We start from the raw sequence: 22,910 nt of genomic DNA on the forward strand, positions 1-22,910 counted from the left end.
CGTGTTTGCTTATCAGAAGGTGGCAATAGAAATGGCAACGAGGGAAGTAATTGATGCAGTAGTAGAGTCCGTAGAGTCGGTCAAAAATTTTGGGTGATGTAGACAATTTAGTAATGTCTTTAACAATTTTTATCTTTTACAAATTTCAGGGTCATTTTTTTCTCTTTTTGAACAACAAATGCTAAGAACATGTATATTGCTAAAACCCATGATCTCTTCTTTAGTGGATCTTAGTGATTTTTAAACTATTAAAATTAAGCTAAGAGACTTTAATAAGAGACACATAATTTAAGTGGTTTATTGGTAGTTTCTTAAGTAAGGTTCTTAACAATAAAAAAATATTTAACTTATTTTTAAACATAAAATTTTAAAGAAATATTAAGTGGTTTATTAGTAGTTTCTTAAGTAAGGTTCTTAACAATAAAAAAATATTTAACTACGAAGCTACAACGCCTGTAGAAGACATTTCATGTGAACTGAGCCCATGATCTCTTTGTCCAAACCATTATACTTACCACAAACCATCAACCTGAAAATAGAAGGATGCTCCCTATGCTCTCTTTGACCAAACCATCAACCTGAAAATCAAAGCCGAAGAACTGATCAAACCACAAAACCATCACTGATATTTATCATCACAACAACAAACACCAACTTTAATACTTGTGTTTTTTTTTAAAACGACAACAAAAACAACAAATACAAACTTTGTTACTACTGCAATACATAAACTCCATTACAGAACCAGACCATGAAACACAAACTGAAACTAGAACTCCGAGACTACAACTTATAAGTGAAACAGAGGAACTTATACAACAAACATCAAATATCAAACAGAGGAACTTATACAACAAACATCAAACAGAGGATTTCTATATTAAATTGATCAAAGCTGTTCGTCATTCTCAAGAATCTACATCATGAGACCCAAAACGTAACGAGAATATGCTCAAGTGCAAAAGACCATGAACTAATACACATGATTTTCATTGAATGGAAATTTTTTTATTGACTAAATCAATAAACGAAATGATCAAGAGAGTGCGAAAGCTTTCCATGTTCCATGAAGATCTCATTATCAGAATCGAGAATTAACAGACTAAACATGCGACGCGACCAAGAATGAACACAATCTGAGACATGCAAAATTGAGGATTTCAAAATTAAAATCTAAATTTTGGAGCTTTACCTTTCGATTAAACTAGGCGCCAACCGAGGAGTTTGTTTGTAGAGGAGAGCCGCTGATTTCCTCCGTCGAGGAGAGCCACAGAGATTCTCCGATGCTCAGAGCCACCGAGATTCTTCTTCGAGCAACGCCACCGAGGTTCTTCATCGAGGAGAGCCCACAGAGATTGGTCGTCGACGAAACCCACCGACGATTCTTCGGCTACGAAAGCCACCGCCGAGATTCTCCCACGATCAGACCACCGAGACTCTTTCTCGCGGAATCCACCGACTTCTTCGTCGCCTTCGACTTTTGTTTTCCTCTCAAAATCACACCTCCAATACTATCCCAACACGTGGCCCAGAAGAGACGTTCCTTCCATCCCCTAATTAGGATCTGTCCCTTAACTTAATGGCAGTTTATCTTTTTTTTAATTCCCAATTCCCTTAACAGACCCATTTAAGAGACCCCAATGCACATGCTCTAAGAGATAAGCTAATATGAATAAAACATAATGAAAGATAGAGGTAGCTAAAAAGAGAAAAAATCCGTAGAAAATCTTCAGTTTTAGTCTTAAAGTTCGCATTCGAAATAACACAAAAAGTCAAAATCGACGTTGAACAACCCAACCAATAGATTTTGAAAGCACTTGATTATTGAAAATAAAGTGAAACAGGTTATTTTTTGTCTAAAATTTGATGCTCTGTATTCATAAGTGGTAAGAGTTTATAATGGTTTAAGTAAAATTATATTACAATAGACAAAAGGATACATTTGTAGCAAATATATCCCAGAAGATGATGAAATGAAATATGTTTCTCTTCTTTTTTTCATAACATGAAGGGAAAAGTACGTTTATCCAACCAAAGAAGAACATTGTGATAAATCCTCCTTCATATACACTTTAACATATCCATAGCCATCATCAAAGAGGATATGAGACAGTTTCATCTCCCGTCATTGATTTTGACTCCAAGCATAGGCTTAAAGTCGTTCTCTGCGGGCGTCACAAAGCTGGTGGAGTAGGATCCAGAAGCGCCCGTGTCTTTGGTTTGAAAGGCGCTGAAAGAGGACCTTGTGGTGTCATCAAATCTCCAGTCGGGTAGGTAGATTGGCTTAGAGGTCACCTCACTCACCTCAACGTCTCCTGAAAGCATGGCCACCACTCGTGACATTGGTGGTCTAACAGCATGAGATGCTTGAGTGCACAGCAGAGCAATGCCTATCATGCGTTTCACTTCTTCCACGTTGAATTCAGTTAGCTCACGATCAATAAGCTCCACTTCATGACTTTTCTCGTGTAGATTCCACGCCCATTCGAGAAGATATCTTTTTTCACCCTCAAGGCTCTCATCTGCGTTTCCCCTTCCACTCACTAGCTCAAGTACCACAATACCAAAGGCGTACACATCCGTTTTCTCTGTTAGGTGTCCACGCATGGCATACTCGGGCGCAAGATATCCACTATTTACAACAACATGTGTGTTATAAATAATTCCATAATTACAAAAAAAAAAAAAGAAGTTTAGGGTTTTGGAATACGTACACGGTCCCAGCCACTTTGGTACTTATGTGGGTTTTCTTGTCATCGTATAGCTTTGCCAGACCAAAATCAGAGACTTTAGGGACCAGATTAGAGTCAAGCAAAATGTTACTGGCCTTCACATCCCTGTGTACTATTCGAACACTCCCCTCCTCGTGGAGGTAGGCTAGACCCCTAGCCACTCCCATGCATATCTCAAAACGGGTTGGCCAATCAAGATGTAAAGTCTTTTTAATATCACCTCCTGCAACACCCAAATCGAGACTATTTTAGCTTCTGAGCAAAAAAGCAAAGATATGATAGATAAAGCAGGAGATAGAAACGTTATCTCTCTGTTCACTACCAAATAGTGCCTGATCAAGACTTCCATTGGGGAGATACTCATAGACGAGCAAACGATGATCTCCTTCATAGCAACATCCATAAAGTTTTACTAGGTTGCGGTGCATAACTGTAGAAATTGCTACTATTTCTGCAACAAAGTGTCCCTTTCCTTGTCTGGATCCAACCGACAACTGTTTTACCGCCACCTCTCGTCCATCATTCAGGTTTCCCTGTTGAATGTGTTAATATAATAATAAATAAATAAAGTATAAAATCTTTTGTTTTTTGGTCAGTCTCATTTATACCTTATAAACAGGCCCAAATCCTCCTTCTCCAAGCTTGTTTGAGGGATTGAAATCTTGAGTTGCAGTTTTAAGTTCAGAGTAAGAAAAAGTGTAAGGCTTCACGTCCATGTTCAGTATCTCTGCAGCAACAACAACAACAATCCGGTTCTTAAGAAGTGAACAAATTTGAACGTTTAAAAAATTCAAGTTTATTACCTTCATCATCTGTGTATCGCTTTCTTCTTTTTCGGATGATTAAGATAACCACTCCCGCAATGATGCTCAAAAGTCCCAGGCCAACAATGACACCCACAATGGTTCCAGTCCTGTTATTTCCCTTTGATGGTGGCTTGTTAGCCACAGTTGGTATAAAATCTGAACAACCATATATGTAACACTTAGGTATTTACTTGTGTCAGAAGGAACAAAATAATAACTTGCCAGTTGTGTTTTGTTACCTGGTTTTGCACTGACGGCAGATATTAATGGCCCATAAGCACCTTGAATGGGAATACAACATGTTCCTTTTCCAGCCCAGAAAAGATGAATTTCGATGTAATTTTCTGATACATTAACTTTATATTCTTTCACAACTGCTCGGACGGTAGAGTCGTTAGCTGTTCTGCGTATATCAAAATCCCTTTCAACAAGTCTTCCCTGGAAAAACAGAGCAAAAAGGTTATTACACCACCAAGAAAGCAGAAAAGCTAGATCAAGAAGTAGTGCAGACCTGAACATAAATGTCAAAACGTCTTCTACCTAAACCTCTCCAAGTGTTTGAAGAAGAACCAATAATTTGTATTTCAGCAAACTGAAGTGTTACTGTATAGCCTCCATTTTCTAGCCCCAACCCATAATACCTTAGGGAAGATGCGGAAAGTCTTGCTGATTGAAAAAGCTCCGAGTCCAAAGTGTTGATAAATTGTGATAGTAAAGTCACTATGTATATATTACTACTACCGCCAAAAAGTCCTACACTACTGGCTCCCCATCTCTGTTCATCACTCACGACGAATGAAGCTGGTCCAAGAGCCCCGTCCTCCCTTTCAAATACTGCTCCGCTAGCTGACCGTATTTGTTGGCCTCCGCAGTTGATAGCAAAGTCAGAATCTAGACACAAATCAATAGAAGAACATTTATGATTATCTTTTTCCATCCATAGCACATGTATAAAAATGACTATTAGAATATCTCTTTGTTATACTTACATAATGCTTTGCCTCGATTGCAAGGGAAGTTTTTCTGCAGGCAGTTCAGTCCTGGTAAATCCCTTTTATGAAATGAAAAGAGATAAATATAATGTTGGAATTTCAGGCATCCACAAGAACATATAAAATATTTAACAAAACCACCTGTTGTCAAGACTTTCTAAGGTGAAGTTGTTGGCAACAAGGTTGCTGCACAAATAACATATATGGTTTTGTTATGATTCTAGTAAATATTTTCTACAAAAAGGAAGCTCCATAATGAATTATACACTACGAAATTATGTCCTGAGATTGAAAAAACTCACAAGGAGAAGGTTTAGTGTTTTCTTTACTTACAGTTGCAAGTTCGGTAAGTTGACCCACGAAGGAGGAATTCCAGACAAATCATTGTACGAAACATCTCTGAAAGTATATATATGTTAATTATCTATTCCAAAACAGTTTCCTGATTATATATATATATATCTTGTACACGACTTGAGTCTATATCAGGACTTTGTGGCTTTCAAAGATGATCAAATATAAAGGAATTGATTACTCACATATTGCTCAAAGTCTGGCTCTTTTGAGTGGGCAAGGAACCATTCAACGTATTATTCCCCAGAAACCTAATAAGAAGAGTGAAGACATAATTTTTGTTTTTTTTTGACAATTATCATCTTTAAATCACTGGAAAACAAAGCATAAAACATATCAATCTTACAAGTGAGTAAGTTGACTTAAATTGAACAATGAAGCCGGAATTGGTCCATGTAGTTTGTTGAAGCTTAAATCACTGGAAAATAGACAAGAATCACACTATTTTAAACGAAAAAGACCATGAAGCAGCTTGGAGTTTTCAGGACATGTTTATGTTGTACTTACACTTGTTTGAGACTTGAGAATTGTCCAATATAAGAGGGTATTGTCCCAGTGAGATTGCTGTTCCTCAATACTCTGCGAAATATGTAAAATACAGACAAGTACATTATAATGTGATCGATCATATATATATACGAATTAGGTTAGAAGATGTTTAAGCGAAGTTGGCTTACAGTACACTTAGAGATGTCATGTCTTTGATGAACTCAAGAGAAGAGCTTCCGTTGGATATATCACCAAGCCTCCTACGTACATTTAGAATAGGCATGAGCTATTAAATATGTAGAGGAGACTTGGAATAAAAGAAAGATGAATGGTTGTGACACCAATGTAAACAACAAATACAGTTCTGTTAAAGAAGTTAAGTTGGAAAATGACGACGGTATGGGACCACTTAAATCAGTTCCGACAATTCTCCTGCAACAATTATAGAATCTCAAATTTAACAAGAGCAATGCTTGTAGATACAAGTCCATTATATAAATTTTGTAAAACATGAAATCTTCTTACAAGGCAGTAAGTTTGGTCCATCTTCCTATAAAGTCAGGTATACGACCTGTAACTCCCAGATCCATCATCCAACTGATACAACATTAAGTAGAAAAATGTGAAGTGGCACGTAGGAAAAGTTAACGGTAAAGCTAAATTCAATAAAACAAAATCTAACGCGGTTTGCAGCTCCACAAGATTAGCAAATGATGAAGGTATGGCCCCGGTGAAATCAGAACTATCCATGTATCTGCATTAATTAACAGATGTACGTAAGAAGTAATTAAATGGACAAGAATATTAACAATAAAAATGATGTCCAAGGTTTAAGACTTTATAACTAGGAAATGAATATACATAAAAAATGCTTGTAGAAGATACACAGACTCACATTTGCTGTAGTTTTGTGCAATTCCCAATCTCAGCTGGTATAGAGCCAGAAAATTTATTTGAACTAATACCACTGCATGCAGAAAAATGTATAAAAGATAGGTGGAAGCATCAAAATCTGACATTTGTGACTTTCTTTTTTTTTTTCTTAAAAAAAAGAAAAAGAATGAAGAAGAAGCTTACAGCAATTTCAATTCTGTAAGCAGACCAATTTCCTTGGGAACGGGGCCAGACAAGGCATTGATCCCAAAAGTCCTAACAGAGTTGGAAGTGTGAGAGATAAATAACTAGCTAGAGAGGTTTCAATCAATTTCAATTCTGTAAGCAGACCAATTTCCTTGGGAACGGGGCCAGACAAGGCATTGATCCCAAAAGTCCTAACAGAGTTGGAAGTGTGAGAGATAAATAACTAGCTAGAGAGGTTTCAATCAATATACGAGGCCTTACAGCCATTCCATTCGAGTCAGATTTCCAATTGCAGGGGAAAGGGAGCCCGTAAGATAATTTTGAGCCAGGTTCCTGAAAGAAAGACAGATGCATGTGTGTTGTGCTCTTTTTTTTTTATGATAACAATAATAAAAATAAATGATAAAAGAAAAAGACAAGGAACAGGTAAAGTCAAATATATATGTACAGATTTGTAAGGAGTGTCAAAGTCCAGAGCTGTGGAGGTATAGGTCCTATAGCATCCATCGCATAAACCTTGCTGTGTAATATTGAAACAACAACAACATGCATGCATGGTAAAACATTCAGTGGGTGAATGAATGCACAAAGACAACATATATATATATATATAGGGGGAAAGAGGGGGTGTGTACTGTACAGGGCGGTGATGCGGCAGATTGTTGAGCCGTTGAACGTGCAGTCGCATTTGATAAGAGGGTTGTATGCTTTGTCGTCGATGGTGACGCCGTCGTCCATGGCGGCGCCGGAGCAAAGTTCGCCGCTGATGTTCCATTCCCTGGGCGCAGGGATCCTCCAAGCGGCAAAGATGGAGTTCAAAGCTCGCGCTGTTGTTTTACACCACACCACAACGGCTCAGTACGTACTTTCAGTACTTAACCAAGCAAATTAACAGTTATATATTTTGATTGATTTAGAAATCCATACAGTATTTATAAATCCAAATAAAGTATACAAATTTTCAAATTCTCTCAGATTAGTATTTACAAATCCGGAGGTTTTCCCTCGAATTTGGACCTTTTGTATTTTTAACAAAGAAATTCATGCAAATCCATTCAAATACATTATGAAATCAAATCTATTAGTAAATCCGTATGATTGAATAACACTTGATTTGAATTAGAATTTATGAATCATTAAATGAATAACACATGATTTCAATACATATTTTAAAATCATAGAACCAATAACACTAGATTTAGTTTGGATTTTCAAATCCATCAAAATACACCAACCAATAGCCCCACACTTAATTAGTTGGTTACAAAGTGTTCAACTAACAAATTAACAGACCTTCGTCGGGATCAGTAGTGGCTCCGGTTCGGTTTTGAGATCGAACCAGGTGAATCGAACCGAATATACACAAGATGAACCAGACACTGAGGTGCAGGCACGTGGGCATCCTCGTCGACGGAGGTTCTTACTCTATCTTTATTTTTTTGTGTGTGTGGGTTTAGTTTAGAAACAATGGTGGTCTGTCTTACTTTTCAAGAAAAAGCTCCCTTAAATTCTCTAGCCATGATTATCCTTAGGCTCCATTGACTTATAATAACATTTCTTCACTGACTTGTAATGTGGTTTGACAACTTTTCACCACACGATAAGAATGACTGAATGAGTGGAGAGATTTACAACTCTTTAATAATTAGTGATAGGGTGGTGGACCAGTACCACCGTGTTTGCACTACTCTATCAGTGCTCATCGGTCCTTTTTTTTTTTTGCACTACACTCTCCTCACTGGTCACATCATTATTAGTTTTGTGTTGATTTTGTTGTCCCTTTTCGTTCGTTCCTTCGTCGCTCTTTCCTCCATGATGGTATTTATGGTCTATAGTAATTTCCATGCTCATGATATTTATTACATCAAGACAAGATATATGCATTGTACTATATGAACAATACCATCAATAATGCCTACTTGACTTGTGAATATGCAAAAGTCTCTGTGTACAAGTAAAGACTTTTGACAACTTTTTTGTTTGTTTTTACATTACCACGCGACCCTTTTTGTGTTATATATGTGGGCCGTGCAGACAACGGAACTAATTAGTAGGGACTATATGCTCTTCAACTTGAACCTCTAAAACATGACATGAGTCTAGTCTGCTCTCGTGGAATCACTTTGTCTATGCAGTTTTGGGAACACAACACATAATGCACAGTCTTACTCTTCTTCCCATAGCAAAGTATCAACTTCACTCCGCTACAAATTTCTCTCTCAACAGATTTGAGGAAAACCGAAAGAGCTTAATTATCATTATTGAATCAAAAGTGATATACGTTTCTCTAATCAAACGAAGAAAATAGTGATCCTCATTCACCTACACAAAACACATATATCTCTATAGTTAGTTACAGATAAGGAAGGGTCTTTCTCATCTTCCCTCGTTGATCTTCACTCCAAGCATCGGTTTAGAGTCGGCGCTTCCGGGTGATATCTCGGAGCCAGGCGCCACAAAGCTCGTGGACAAGGAATCAGAAGCCCAAGTCCCTTTGGTTTGAAATCCGCTAAGAGAAGAGCTCGTGGTGTCGTCAAATCTCCAGTCGGTTAGGTAGCCTGGCTTAGAGGTGACATCACTCACCTCAACGTCTCCCGAAAGCATGGCCACCACTCTTGACATTGGTGGTCTCAGGGCATGTGATGTCTGAGTGCACAGCAGAGCAATGCCTATCATGCGCTTCACTTCTTCCATGTTGAATTCAGTTAGCTCACGATCGATAAGCTCCACTTCACGACTTTTCTCGTGTAGATTCCATGCCTGTACACAAACTTAACATCAGCTTTTGCTGAAGAGCACAGCAAATCTTCCCTACGTTGATTACAGATAAGTGTTGGAATAGATCAATCAAATTATAACAAGCAAGTTAACGTACCCATTCAAGAAGATATCTTTTCTCGTCCTCCAAGTTCTCATCGGAGTTTGGCCTTCCACTCACTAGCTCAAGAGCCACAACACCAAAGGCATACACATCAGTTTTCTCTGATAGATGTCCGCGCATGGCATACTCTGGCGCAAGATATCCACTGCATTGGTCCCAACAACACGTCTTAAAAAATCCATAACTGTGTTGCAAACCAAAAGTCAGGGTTGGGGAATACTTACATCGTCCCTGCTACTCGGGTACTTATGTGGGTTTTCTTGTCATCGTACAGCTTTGCCAGCCCAAAATCAGAAACTTTTGGGACCAGATTAGAGTCCAGTAAAATGTTGCTGGCCTTCACATCCCTGTGTACAATGCGAAGCCTCGCCTCCTCGTGGAGATAGACTAGACCCCTGGCAACTCCAAGACATATCTCATAACGAGTTGACCAATCAAGATGTAAGGTCTTATCCCCTGCAACATCAAAATCAACGGCATAATGAGTGCTGGGAGAAGCATAGGTCGATAAATCATGTTTTTTTTTTGAGCGTACCAAATAGAGCCTGATCAAGACTTCCGTTAGGAAGGTATTCATATACGAGCAAACGATGATCTCCTTCGTAGCAGCACCCATAAAGTTTTACTAAGTTGCGATGTTGAACTGCGGAAATCGCTACAATCTCTGCAACAAATTGTCCCTTCCCTTGCCGGGATCCCACCGACAACAGCTTCGCTGCTACATCTCTTCCATCATTGAGTTTTCCCTGTTGAAGGTGTTATTCGAAAGAAAACATATTAAAAAGGTATCACATATATATTGTGATTTCCGGCAAGTAAATGGGACATACCTTATAAACGGGCCCAAATCCTCCCTCTCCAAGCTTGTTAGAGGGATCGAAATCTTGAGTTGCACTCTTCAGTTCCGAGTAAGTAAAGGTGTAAGGCTTTACGTCCATACTAAGAAGCTCTGCAAGAACAAAAAAAAAAAGGAACCAATTTGAAAGATGATATTCAAGTTTGTGTTCTTATTACATATTTACATGTATACCTTCATCATCTGTGTACCGCTTTCTTCTTTTTCGGATGATGAAGATAGCCACACCCGCTAAGATACTTAAGAGTCCTACGCCAACAATGACACCCACAATAGTACCGGTCCTGTTCTTTCCCTTTGATGGTGGCCGATTGCCCACAGTTGGTGTAAAATCTGGATAACAACACTTAGGGAACTTGTGAACAGAAATATATCAAACAACAAAGGATTTGCCATTTCTTGTGTTACCTGATTTTGCACTGACAGCCGATATTAAAGGCCCATACGCCCCTTGAATGGGGATACAACATGTTCCTTTTCCAGCCCAGAAAAGATGAATTTCGAGGTGATTCTCAGTTACATTTGCTTTATATACTCTCTGAACGGCTCGAACAGTAGAGTCACCAGCTGTTCTGCGTACATCAAAATCTGTTTCAACAAGTCTTCCCTGGAAAAACAGAGCAAAAGGTTATAATATATTACAACAACAACAAGTTAACTTAACTTGTAAAGCCGAAAGCTAGATTAAGTAGTAGTGCAGACCTGGACATAAATGTCAAAACGTCGTCTTCCTAAACCTCTCCAAGTGTTTGAAGAAGAACCAAGGATTTGAATTTCAGCAAACTGAAGTGTTACTGTATAGCCTCCATTTTCTAGCCCCAACCCATAATACCTCAGGGAAGATGCAGAAAGTCTTGCTGACTGAAAAAGCTCCGAGTCCAAAGTGTTGATAAATTGTGATTGTGACGTCGCTGTGTATACATTACTGCTACTTCCGGCAAAAAGTCCCACGCTACTGGCTGCCCATCTCTGAACATCACTCACGACAAAAGAAGCTGGTCCCAGCTCCTCGTCCTCCCTCTCAAATAATGCTCCGCTCACAGACCGTATTGGTGGGCCTCCGCAGTTGATCGAAAATTCAGAATCTAGACATCAATAAAATCGAAAAAAATCATAAGCAATTTTTTCCAACAGTACACACAAGCACTGTCCATTTGTTACACTTACATAATGCTTTGCCTCGATTGCAAGGGAAGTCTTTCTGCAGGCAGCTCAGTCCTGGTAAAACACTTTTAACCAAAAAGAAAAGAAATGATAAGTCGTCTACATTTGCAACCGTTTGCAGGAAATACATAAAAGTGGGTCATGATGGAACAAGCATCATCGACAATAACATAGTTAAGAAAATCACCTCTTGTCAAGACCTTCCAAGGAGAAATTGTTAGCAACGAGGTTGCTGCACAAATAAAATACATTTTTGTTATGAATGTAATATATATATATTTCCTATAAATAGGAAACTTCATGCTGGATATGAAGAAACCTAATGAGAATTTTTTCCGAGATTGAATAACACAAGTGGTGTTTTCTTTACTTACAGTTTCAAGTTTGGTAAGTTGACCCATGAAGGAAGACTTCCAGACAAATCATTGTACGACACATCTCTGTTAGTATAAAAGAACATTGATTAGAATCCACTGGAACCTTATTCAAATTGAATAAGTGCCGACTAATAGCTGAAGGAAACTTGAGCCTATATCAGGAGGATTTGTTTTCAACAAACCCTCCAACAATTAGGGGTGGCTTTCAAAGGCGAAACACTTATAAAGGACCTTCGTTACGCACATATTTCTCAAAGTCTGACTCTTTTGAGAAGGCAATGAACCATTCAACGTGTTGTTCCCAAGAAACCTAATAAGAGGAGTGAAGACATCAAACCATTTCGACAGGTATAATCTTTTTTTATTTTTTGTAACATCGACAGGTATAATCTTTAATCACTGGAAAACAAAGCAAAAAAACATATCATCTTACAAGTGAGTAAGTCGACTTAAATTGAAAAGTGAAGCTGGAATTGGTCCACCTAGTTTGTTGAAGCTTAAATCACTGGAAAACAGACACGAATTACACGGTAATACATTAAAATTATCCACGTTTAGCAGTGAAAGAAGGAAAATAAGACATTATATTATCAGCAACTTGAGATCATTTCGTATTCTCTTTTGGTGACTTTCACATATAATCACACTCTACTTACAGAATAGCAATCATAACATTGAAGAAACACACATGGTGTACTTACACTTGTTGCAGACTTGAAAATTCTCCGATAAAAGAGGGTATCGTCCCAGTGAGATTGCTGTTCCTAAATACTCTGCAACATATATCAGAAACAGTTCAATACTACACAAATGTGATCAAAGATTGAACTAAAATAAGTTGAATAGAAGTGGTCTTACAATGTACTTAGAGATTTCATGTCTTTGAAGATTTCAAGAGAAGAGCTGCCGTTGGATATATCACCAAGCCTCCTACGTACATTTAGAATAGGAGCTATATATATGTGGAGGAGAAAGGGAATGAATGAAAAAAAAATATCGTTATAACACCAATGGGAACAACACATACAGTTCGGTCAAAGAAGTTAAGTTGGAAAATGATGACGGTATAGGACCACTCAAACCAGTTCCGAAAATTCTCCTGTAGTAAAACATGTATTGAATCTCAAACTTGGAAAATAACGAGGCCTTTTCTTCTACTAAGAGAAGGATTAATGTAGAAAATAAAAATCAAGAGGAACAAATCCATTATATAATTCTGAAAAAAGAAGAAGGAAATGTTCTTACAAGGTAGTAAGTTTGGTCCAGTTTCCTATAAAATCCGGTATTGGACCTGTAACTTGCAGATCCGTAATCCAACTGGTCCAGCATAATTTAGGAAAAAACGAAAAGAAGATGTAGTAATCCAACCATAAGACTTATATAAGCAAATTCATTAAAAAAAAAAAAGAAGCTTACGCATCTTCGAGCTGAACAAGATTAGCAAATGACAGAGGTATTACCCCTGTGAGTCCAGAGCTTCCTATATACCTGCAGTAGTACAAGTATATTCTTCTTATATAAATGATATGGAAGTTTTAAGTTTGCATATCGGAAATGATTACATAAAAAAAATACTAGCTGAGTAGAAATGAAAAAGGAGACTCACATTTTCTGTAGTTTAGTACAAGACCCAATCTCAGGTGGTATAGAACCAGAAAAGTTATTTGAGCTAATACTACTGCATGTTGTATACAAGATAAGGAAGCATCAAAGTCTTCTAGAAAGAAGTAGTCTGAAAACATTATATAATATCTGAGCAAAAAAAGGCAAAGCAAAGCTTACAGTGATCTTAGATCTTTAAGCAAACCAATTTCCTTGGGAACAGGGCCAGACAAGGCATTGATCCCAAAAGTCCTACGTGATGAATAGTTGAGAATGAGAGAGGGAATGTTGGTGGAGAAAGAGAAAGTGAAGAAGAGAGAGGAGGCTTACATATATTGCATACGAGTCAAATTACCAATAGCAGGAGGGAGGGAGCCTGTAAGAACATTTTGACCCAAGTTCCTGAAAGACATAATTTGTGTGAATGTGATCAGATCATATCTATAATTGAATAGGGAAAAAAGGAAGAAGCATACGTACAGATTAGTGAGGTAGTGCAAAGTCCAGAGCTGGGGAGGGATAGGTCCTACAACTTCAATCGCATAAACCTTGCTGCATCAAATCAAATCAAATCAAGAAAAAAAAAAAAAGAGGGATAATTAAATATAGCTATTTGATGGGAGTACAGGGCGGTGATGCGGCAGATTTTGGAGCTGTTGAAAGTGCAGTCGCATTTGATAAGAGGGTTGTATGCTTTGTCGTCGATGGTGACGCTGTCGTCCATGGCGGCGCCGGAGCAAAGTTCGCCGCTGATGTTCCATTCCCTGGGCGCAGGGATCCTCCAAGCGGCAAAGATGGAGTTCAAAGCTCGAGCTGTTTATTAAATTAATAGACTCATCTTCCTTAGCTTAAAAATCTCTATCTAATTATAATTACACTTAACTACTAATCAAACCATTTCTTAATTTTCAAAACTAACCAACCGGTACAAAAAAGACCTACAAGACTACGACGATTATTTTGAAAGAAAAAAGAAGACTGTGACACACCTTCGTCTGGATCAGTAGTGGCTCCGGTTCTGTTTTGAGCTCGAACCACATGTACCGAACCGGAAAGGAACCAGACTGTGATTAGAAGACACAGAGACCGCCGCCGTTGCCTGGCCATCGTCGATGTGAGAGAGAGACCGGAACGAACGGAGGTTTTGTTTCAACGACAAATAAAGTAATAAAAATAGACACGCGAATAATAAGGTTTAGGTGTTTCGTTGGACTTTGAAGAAGAAGACGAAGGAGAAGAGATGCAAGTTGCTTATTAACTTGAATTAATTATTAATCTCAATAAACAACAACTAAGTTACTAATCCAGGATCCCCGTAGGGTTCACGCGCTCTCCCCCCAGGGGAGATTTCAACGATCAACAATGGCGGCGAGCGCAACCGTCACCACCTTCACCTTTTGGGGAGATAATGATTTAAAAAGGAATGAGACCAAACGCATTCAGGAGAAATGACAATAGTCAAATGGGCGTTTGGTCAGAGTTTCTCGCCTGTACTGTAAGTATCTTATGCACTGTATATTAAAAGAAGAATCACTTTTAAAACTTACCTTAAAAGTTTATTAACAATGTCGTCTTCACGAGAAATTTAAAAAAACGCTGATGTGTCAACAGGAGAACGTTTCTCATAAAAACTATGACTTTAATGCAAACTAATATTTTCCTTTTACAGCACTCGCTGCGTACTGTGGATTTTCGATGAACACGTTTACGTGAGAAAAACCAACACACTTCAAGTTCGAGGATTACAAATATGTTGTTGAAGACACTTCTGAGCATACGGTAGAGTCTGATGAAACATTCTGCATGGAACCTAAAACAGAAGACAAACATAACACATTGAGGTGGCAGAAAACAGAATATCTATAATTAAGATGCAATAACATAACTAAAAAGTTTCGATCTTGAAGTATGTATAAGGATTGTCACAACAAGAACGCTACCCCTATTCCACGTTTCACTTCTTACTCTTCATATGCTACAGTTAGATCCGGATCCCCTACTTCCAAATCAACGACTCTCTTCCTATTATAACAGATGCGAGAAAACAATATAATGCACAAAGTAGATGATAAATGCAACATAGTAAACGATACATAAATTTAATATGGTTCACCCAATTGGCTATGTTCACATTGATAGAAGAATTGTACGATAAGTAATCAAATCGATAGCATAAATCAGTTAAATAAATTAAGGCTAAAATTCAATGCATTTACTCCACATCAGTATCTCAACAAGTTTCCAATTTAATTCAAAAACTGATTATAAACTAAATGTCAGACTAGGACAATGATCAACTAGAGAGCCTTATGTCACTTCACCACTTATGGCTGAGGCTCTGGCTATGAGGGAGGCTCTCCTTCAGGAAAAATCACTCCATCTTCTCAAATTCTGTCTCTGTCCAGATAATCAAGTGATGATCAATGCACTCACCTCGAAACTATCGAAGACCTCTCATCTTCGTTTATTACTCTATCTTTTGTTTTTATTCCTAGGGGCTAGGAGTATGAATTCTACAAATGATGCTATAGCCAAATCAGCTCTTTGTAATCATAACTTTGTTTCACATGCTTAAGGCTTCATCAATAATTTATTGGTAGTTCAAAAAAAGACACACAAACACGATTCCCAAAGCACCACATCTTCGGAGTTTACTTAGTTTCCACCGCCTGGTCGACGTCTTCTTCTATGTTTATCCTCCCAGTTGCAGGCTTTTAGATCTTTGTTGGTTTGTGTCAAGCCACTCTCCGGCCTTTGGCTGTGATATTAGGATCAACATGTTTTTATTTCCTCGGTTCTTCTCATCCTTTTATGTGACCTCTCTCCGGCCTTTGACTGTGATATTAGGATCAACATGTTCTTATTTCCTCGGTTCTTCTCATCCTTTTATGTGACGTCTCTTCGGAGATCTCATTTTTTGATCGTGTTGTCTTGGTTTCCTCGATGTCTCACTCTTTGTCGACTCCAACCTCTTCTTGTTTGAGTACCTTGGTTAAGGAGTGGCAGCCATCTTTACCGGTCCATAGTAACCTCTTTTTTTTTCTGAATGAATGTTAAATTTATTCATATAAAAAATTACAAAATATGCATCTATACTTTAAGATCAAAAGAAGTTTAGGAGCAGAGTTCCATTATCTTTAAGAATTTTTTTTATCTACCACCGAAACACACTTTCATCGCACTTCCTAGCTTTTTGCATCTTCCTCCTTGTAGAGAAGATATATGATTCCTCATCTGTTTATCCAAGTATTGAAGCAGCTGCATCGAAGACAGCTCCCTGTCTCCCCACTCGACGTGCATTCCTCCTCTCTTTTGGTTTCAACATCATCATATATGGTCAAGGCTTTAGTATGTCCAGCCAGTCAACTTAGTGGCTTCAACAGATCTAAAATCGTCTTGGCTAAATTCCGATGAATTATCTCAAAAGCCGCCATTTATTGGTGTCATGTTTCGCTTTTTCTTATGAAACATTCATCGCTCCTTCTGAAGACGACATCTCATCCTATGTGGTGACTGCTACTGAATATAACGTAGATTTATCACTCTCTTTTTCCCCGTCCTCGATTGACTGGAAATCTTCTTACATTTCCAGTCAGATATTCTCCAGTGTCGTGGGAGCCTCGTACATCGCCAAACCATTCATATTCGCCGGTCTTCCTCGGTCGAAACCTCACCTTATTAGTCGCTGGCCCTACCAGATCTGAACCTTTTTTTTGGGGGGGGGGGGGGGGGGGGCTCCTGAAGAACTATTTGGGGGTTTCCGAAGAGCTTGCTCAACTGTCATCACCTATCATCGGATCTAAGTTCTTTTTTTTTGGAGGGGGGGGGGGGGGGGGGGGGGGGGGCTCCCGAAGAGCTTTGTCTTCCATCTTCCTCTTAGTTATAGGATACACTCTTCTTATCAAAATTATTCTTCATGAGAGATGCTATTTCTTGGTTTCAAAACCAAGGATCATTGTTGTTTTTTCATACCGTTTGCTATCTTGTGTACTGATCAGTTTGGGGCCGTAAGGTATAAAGAAAATCATCCCAACGAAACTTGAAGTTTTAGAGCTTTGAATGTCATAAATTACGGTGTTTATTCACAAGTTCGAATAATTTGAAGGACTGTGTAATTTTCCCATGATCTTACTCGTAAATGGTACCTTCGAAACTTATTCTAATGTATATATATATGTATTGTTTTGAGAATGAAATAGTAAAAGAGAGTTTTGCAAAAAAAAACTAAAACTTGAAGTCAAATGCAAAAGTAACTTGTTTTTAGTTTGGAATTTTCATTTGTCCTATTCATATGAAAAATTCAAGTTATTCACAAAAATGCCCTTTTTTTCCAAAAACGATTGTTTTACTATTATTTTCATCTTCATCAGGTATTTACAATATTGTCATTATCATCAATACACCAACCATCATGAACAACCAATTTCAAGCTCTAAATGCACATAAAATCCATATACTCTTCATATCCTCATTTCTTATCCACACAAACCATTTCTTTTTCACTTTCTCACTAATTTTATCCAAAAAACCCCACCAACACTTCGATTACAAAATTTGTGAGCTTGATGGAGTCATTCAAGTTCTTGATTCTTGGAAACGAGTGGGTATCTTTTGTGGTGATGTTATGTGTGCTTAGAGAAGATAATCAACATATCTCACGGGTTATAGGTACAATATTCGTTTTACAAGATCTGTTCACGGAGAAGAATTCTTTTCTCGATGGAGAAGACTTATAGAGAAGTCTTGTGGTCATTGATAGGTTAATTTTGTAATTGACTATTTTGTGTGTTTTCCGTAGAAAATTTCTAGAAAAGTCTTCTAACTTTTCTTTGTAACAAAAAAGAGAAGTTTTCTTTATAAAAATCTTCTCTGATAATCATGTTAGTTTGCAATTGACCAAAATCTTCGATGTCGCAAGAAGTATGTATAGGTTAGTTTTGCAATTAACAATAAAAAATTAAATATTTAATCTCAGTTAGAAGTCTTCTTAAGAAACATGTGCTTAATGCTTGTCTGAATTCTTGAATTTGCAAATAAATTTGGAATTCTAGGATCTAGACATAGAAAATCTTTGGAACGAAAGTTGGTTGATTTATGTTCAAGAATTGGTTTTAATAAACCCATCTGTTTGATCTGCAATTATGATTTTTTGCGAACTTCCCTGAGTCAAGAGCTTTTCCTATATGAACATACAACCATTTGAATTTTTATCTTTTACTTGCATTACCCTCATATTTCTTTAGCTTAATTCAAAAACCAAAAAGTATTTAGTGATCCTAAATATATGTGGATTCGACCCCTGAATACTACTTTGCACATCTGAATTTGCAAAATAGCTTATTAAGGATCATTTGAACATATCAATGATATAATTGTGTATTATACAAGTTTATGTATATAGCAAAAGCCTAATACTTTTATAACCAACAGCCGAAAGCATGGCCTAATCTAAAATGTTTATATCTTAAGTTTGTAATGCAATTGTTCAAATGTATATTTGTCCAGTTAATGTAAATGTATATGTATATGATTAGGTACAATTGTTAAGCAACTACAAAAATAAGACAATATATATACAATGGGCTACAGAAAGAAAACAGACAATACTACATATTAAATAGTCTAAATATATACGTAATTTATTAAGTTACTAATTAATGAAATTGATACAATTGACTAATATAGGATAAATTACTTTAAATTACTTTTATATAAAGTAAATATTGACTAATCCACTATGACTCTATGATCTATAATACTCGGGTGACCCCCTGTCATGGCGCGGACAGAGAGAAATCCACTATGTACGCTGCAGGCTAGACAGAGCCGCTGCAAACTCCAAATGGGCGGAAATATATCCAACAGTAAGAAGCATGTATATGGCGTACGAAGGCTCTGACCATAGACCACTACTGTATGTATTTGAACCAGGAAAGAAAAAGGGGAAGGGGCTTTTTAGATACGATAGGCGTTTAAAAGATAACCCTGAAGCCACCCAAGTTATAGTAGATGCGTGGAAAGAAGAAGCCAACAAACCAATCATCCATCGCATAGCTCGGGTTCGAAGTGCAATCTCCATATGGCACAAGAATAGGCATCTCAACAGCAGGGATAAAATAGTAGAAAAGAAGATGGAGTTAGAAGAGGCCCTTTCAAGCACAGCTAATGATCTAGTACTGATCCGAAAAATCTCTGAGGAGTTGAAGAAAGCTTACGCGGATGAGGAAGCGTATTGGAAACAACGGAGCCGTCTACTCTGGCTCAGACTTGGGGATCGCAACTCTGGGTATTTTCACGCAGACACAAAAAATAGAAAGCGTGCAAACTCCTTCTCCGTAATCGAAGACGCCGAGGGGAATATGGTCTATAAGGAGGGGCAGATCTCCACAGTGATAATAAACTACTTCAAGGACCTGTTCACCAGCGCTGGTAGAGACGACTTGGATATAGTAGAAAGGGCCCTGACACCCAAGATTACAGCGGAGGACAATGGGCTACTTGTCTCCATCCCCAGCGCAACAGAGATCAAAGACGCAATCTTCTCAGTTCACGCCGACAAAGCGCCCGGTCCGGACGGTTTCTCTGCGAGCTTTTTCCATTCGAACTGGGATTCTATTGGAGTAGACATAGTGCTGGAGGTGCAGCAATTCTTCGAAACTGGCTTTCTACCCGAGAAGATCAACGAAACCTTTGTCCGACTAATCCCGAAGATCCAGAATCCGAAAGCCGTCTCGGACTACAGGCCCATAGCCTTGTGCAACGTTTACTACAAGATCTTCTCCAAGATCTTGACAAAGCGTATGCAACCACTGCTAGCTCAGGTCATCTCGGAAAACCAGTCCGCATTCGTCCCTGGGAGAGCGATTTCGGATAACGTCCTTATTACACATGAAGTCCTCCACTACTTAAAGACGTCCAAAGCAAAACAGAGAGTCTCAATGGCGGTGAAAACTGACATGAGCAAAGCATATGACAGACTCGAATGGGGCTTCATACGGAGAGTATTATTGCGGCTGGGATTCCACGCAAAATGGGTCGACCTGATCATGGCTTGCATCACATCTGTTACCTACGCCTTCCTCATCAACGGCTCGCCTAGAGGAAGAGTTAAACCGAGCAGGGGAATCCGACAAGGAGACCCACTATCACCATACATATTCATCTTGTGTAGTGAAGTGCTCTCGGGGCTGTGTAACAATGCGCAAGCGGACGGCAGCATAGAGGGGATCAGAGTAGCCAGGGGCTGCCCTCAGGTTAACAACCTCCTCTTTGCCGATGACACTATGTTCTTCATTAAAGCGGACAAGGACAGCAGCTCGGCTCTGGTCTCTATTCTGAAACAATACGAGTTAGCGTCGGGTCAGACAATCAACCCAAACAAGTCGACTGTCACCTTCTCTTCCAAAGCGCCGGGACCTTTAAAGACAGCCATCAAAGACGTGCTGCAGATTCAGAAAGAGGGAGGTATTGGCAAATACCTTGGCTTGCCCGAACACTTCGGTAGACGGAAAAAAGATCTCTTCACTGCGATTGTGGAGAGAATAAAACAGAAAGCAAAGAGCTGGTCAAATAGATTCCTCTCTACAGCCGGGAAACTCACCATGCTGAAAAGCGTCCTAACGCCAATCCCCTCCCACTCGATGACTTGCTTCAAGCTCCCTGTCTCTCTTTGCAAAAGAATACAATCCGCATTTACGCGCTTCTGGTGGGACAGCAATGACGGGACACGGAAAATGGCTTGGGTCGCATGGTCAACAATGACAAAACATGCCTCGGAAGGAGGATTAGGTTTCCGTGACGTACAATGCTACAACGACGCCTTTCTGGCTAAGTTAAGCTGGCGAGTCTTAAACCACCCGGAAAGCCTGATGTGCAAAGTACTTCTTGGCAAGTATTGCGCCAACGAGAGTTTCTTGGAAGTTGAGACAAGGTCCAACGCATCCCATGGGTGGCGTGGAATTATGATAGGTCGTGACCTCCTCGCAGCAAACACTGGCTGGACAGTGGGTACGGGTGAGGATATAGAAGTATGGAACGACCCCTGGTTGGATAATGCAAACCAACTGCGTCCGATTGGACCGGCACCCGAACTCCTAGTTCATCTAAAGGTTGCGGACCTGATTGACCCTATCCAACATGATTGGGACAGAGCAAAGATCCAAGCCACCATCCCTCAGTACGAAGATACTATCCTCAGAATAAAACTGAGCAAAACAGGGGCGGCTGATAAACTTAGCTGGCTCAAAACCGCAACGGGCGACTACACTACCAAGTCTGGCTACTGGACAGCGTATGAAAGGATGCGACAACACGAAGAACAGCACCACCAGGCGGAGTTTGACTTGAATAAAGGGATTTGGGGACTGGAAATTGCCCCTAAGATCAAACTGTTTCTGTGGAAGGTTTTCCAAGGAGCATTACCAGTGGGAGAAAGATTAATCTCGAGGAATATAGCCGGTGATCCAAAATGCGTGCGATGCGGTCTCACTGAATCTATCCATCATCTACTCTTTCAATGTGAGTTCACTCAAAGGGTATGGGCACTAGCTCCCATCACCCCAAACGTTGAAGGTAGCGGATTGATAGACTTTCCTGTGGATTGGGCGAACATGCTAAGGCTGAACTGCCTTCCTCCAATTGGCCTCACGTCTGCTCTACTTACCCCTTGGCTTCTCTGGTCTTTGTGGATTGCACGCAACAACCTCCTTTTCAACAAGAAAACGGCCTCACCAGAAGATGTCATCACCCGGGCTGTAGCTGCTGCGAGAGAATGGCTAAATGCACAGGAACCAACTGTCAACAACCCCCGAAGAAACTCTAGAGTGGAGACAACAGTAGAGAATTGCCACTGCTTACAAACAGACGCAGCATGGGGAGCAGACACAGGACTTGCAGGCCTTGGATGGACCGTCCAAAAGAACTCAGAGCGTTCAGAATTTGGTGCACACTGCTACTACGTGGCGTCTCCTCTGGTAGCGGAGGCACTAGCCATGCGCGAAGCAGTCCAGAAATGTCGAGAGTTGGGGATCCAACGCCTCCGATGTGAAACAGACTCAGGTTTGCTTGTCAAAGCAATTACCTCAAGGAAACCAAGTCCAGAACTTTATGGCATTATTTCTGACATTGTTGCCTTAATCTCAGAGTTTGAATTGATTCAGTTCAGGTGGATCCCACGGGAGAAAAACAAAGCTGCCGATGCTTTGGCTAAGAAAGCTTTGCGCCTTGAAACTATTGTATTGAACTCAACCCTTAGGGGTCTTTAAAGTTTGAATGAATGAATGAATGTGTTACAAAAAAAAAAAGACTAATATATTTTCAAATGACTTTAAATTAATAAAATAGATGTATGTTTTGAATTCGATTAGTTGTCGTTGTATATATCCACACAATGATGCAATCAAATCGGGGGAATCCCCTATATATTAATTGAGAAACATTTGAAAAGATGTAACCTCAATTTTGTATTAATTAAAATAGGCCCCAATGCATAGGTGGCACTCAATTAGGTAGTCAATTACATTCAATTGAAAAATAAGTAGGTCCACATTCGATTTTTATATGTTGTTAGATACATAAG

General features: G+C 39.1%; 2 protein-coding genes and 1 long non-coding RNA gene across 3 annotated transcripts; 1 reads left to right on the top strand and 2 right to left on the bottom strand.

Moving 5' to 3' along the window:
• Positions 1-287: 287 nt before the first annotated feature.
• Positions 288-1,495, bottom strand: LOC125583925. The gene is made up of 2 exons (XR_007320941.1): positions 1,193-1,495; positions 288-578 (listed from the first exon to the last, which is right to left on the bottom strand). It is a non-coding gene; the product is annotated as an uncharacterized LOC125583925 (long non-coding RNA).
• A 385-nt stretch (positions 1,496-1,880) lies between these two features.
• LOC106429068 lies at positions 1,881-14,748 on the bottom strand. The gene is made up of 47 exons (XM_048750249.1): positions 14,323-14,748; positions 13,960-14,146; positions 13,814-13,885; positions 13,664-13,735; positions 13,514-13,585; positions 13,338-13,409; positions 13,148-13,219; positions 12,977-13,048; positions 12,759-12,830; positions 12,590-12,661; positions 12,433-12,504; positions 12,165-12,236; positions 11,976-12,041; positions 11,729-11,794; positions 11,542-11,586; positions 11,358-11,419; positions 10,893-11,275; positions 10,599-10,797; positions 10,365-10,523; positions 10,165-10,283; positions 9,870-10,080; positions 9,559-9,790; positions 9,329-9,479; positions 8,835-9,213; positions 7,747-7,872; positions 7,094-7,280; positions 6,902-6,973; positions 6,715-6,786; positions 6,451-6,522; positions 6,269-6,340; positions 6,056-6,127; positions 5,899-5,970; positions 5,734-5,805; positions 5,562-5,633; positions 5,392-5,463; positions 5,231-5,302; positions 5,070-5,135; positions 4,864-4,929; positions 4,672-4,716; positions 4,528-4,589; positions 4,050-4,429; positions 3,778-3,976; positions 3,536-3,694; positions 3,341-3,459; positions 3,055-3,265; positions 2,715-2,955; positions 1,881-2,632 (listed from the first exon to the last, which is right to left on the bottom strand). Exons 1-47 carry the CDS (start codon positions 14,438-14,440, stop codon positions 2,116-2,118), a joined length of 6,195 nt encoding a protein of 2,064 aa, XP_048606206.1. The 5' UTR covers positions 14,441-14,748; the 3' UTR covers positions 1,881-2,115.
• A 4,464-nt stretch (positions 14,749-19,212) lies between these two features.
• On the top strand, positions 19,213-22,596 carry LOC125583393. Its single transcript, XM_048750250.1, has one exon. It carries the CDS (start codon positions 19,213-19,215, stop codon positions 22,594-22,596), a length of 3,384 nt encoding a protein of 1,127 aa, XP_048606207.1.
• The last annotated feature ends 314 nt before the right edge of the window (positions 22,597-22,910 follow it).

Source organism: Brassica napus, chromosome C3, assembly GCF_020379485.1.
Source record: "Brassica napus cultivar Da-Ae chromosome C3, Da-Ae, whole genome shotgun sequence".
NCBI lineage: Eukaryota > Viridiplantae > Streptophyta > Magnoliopsida > Brassicales > Brassicaceae > Brassica > Brassica napus.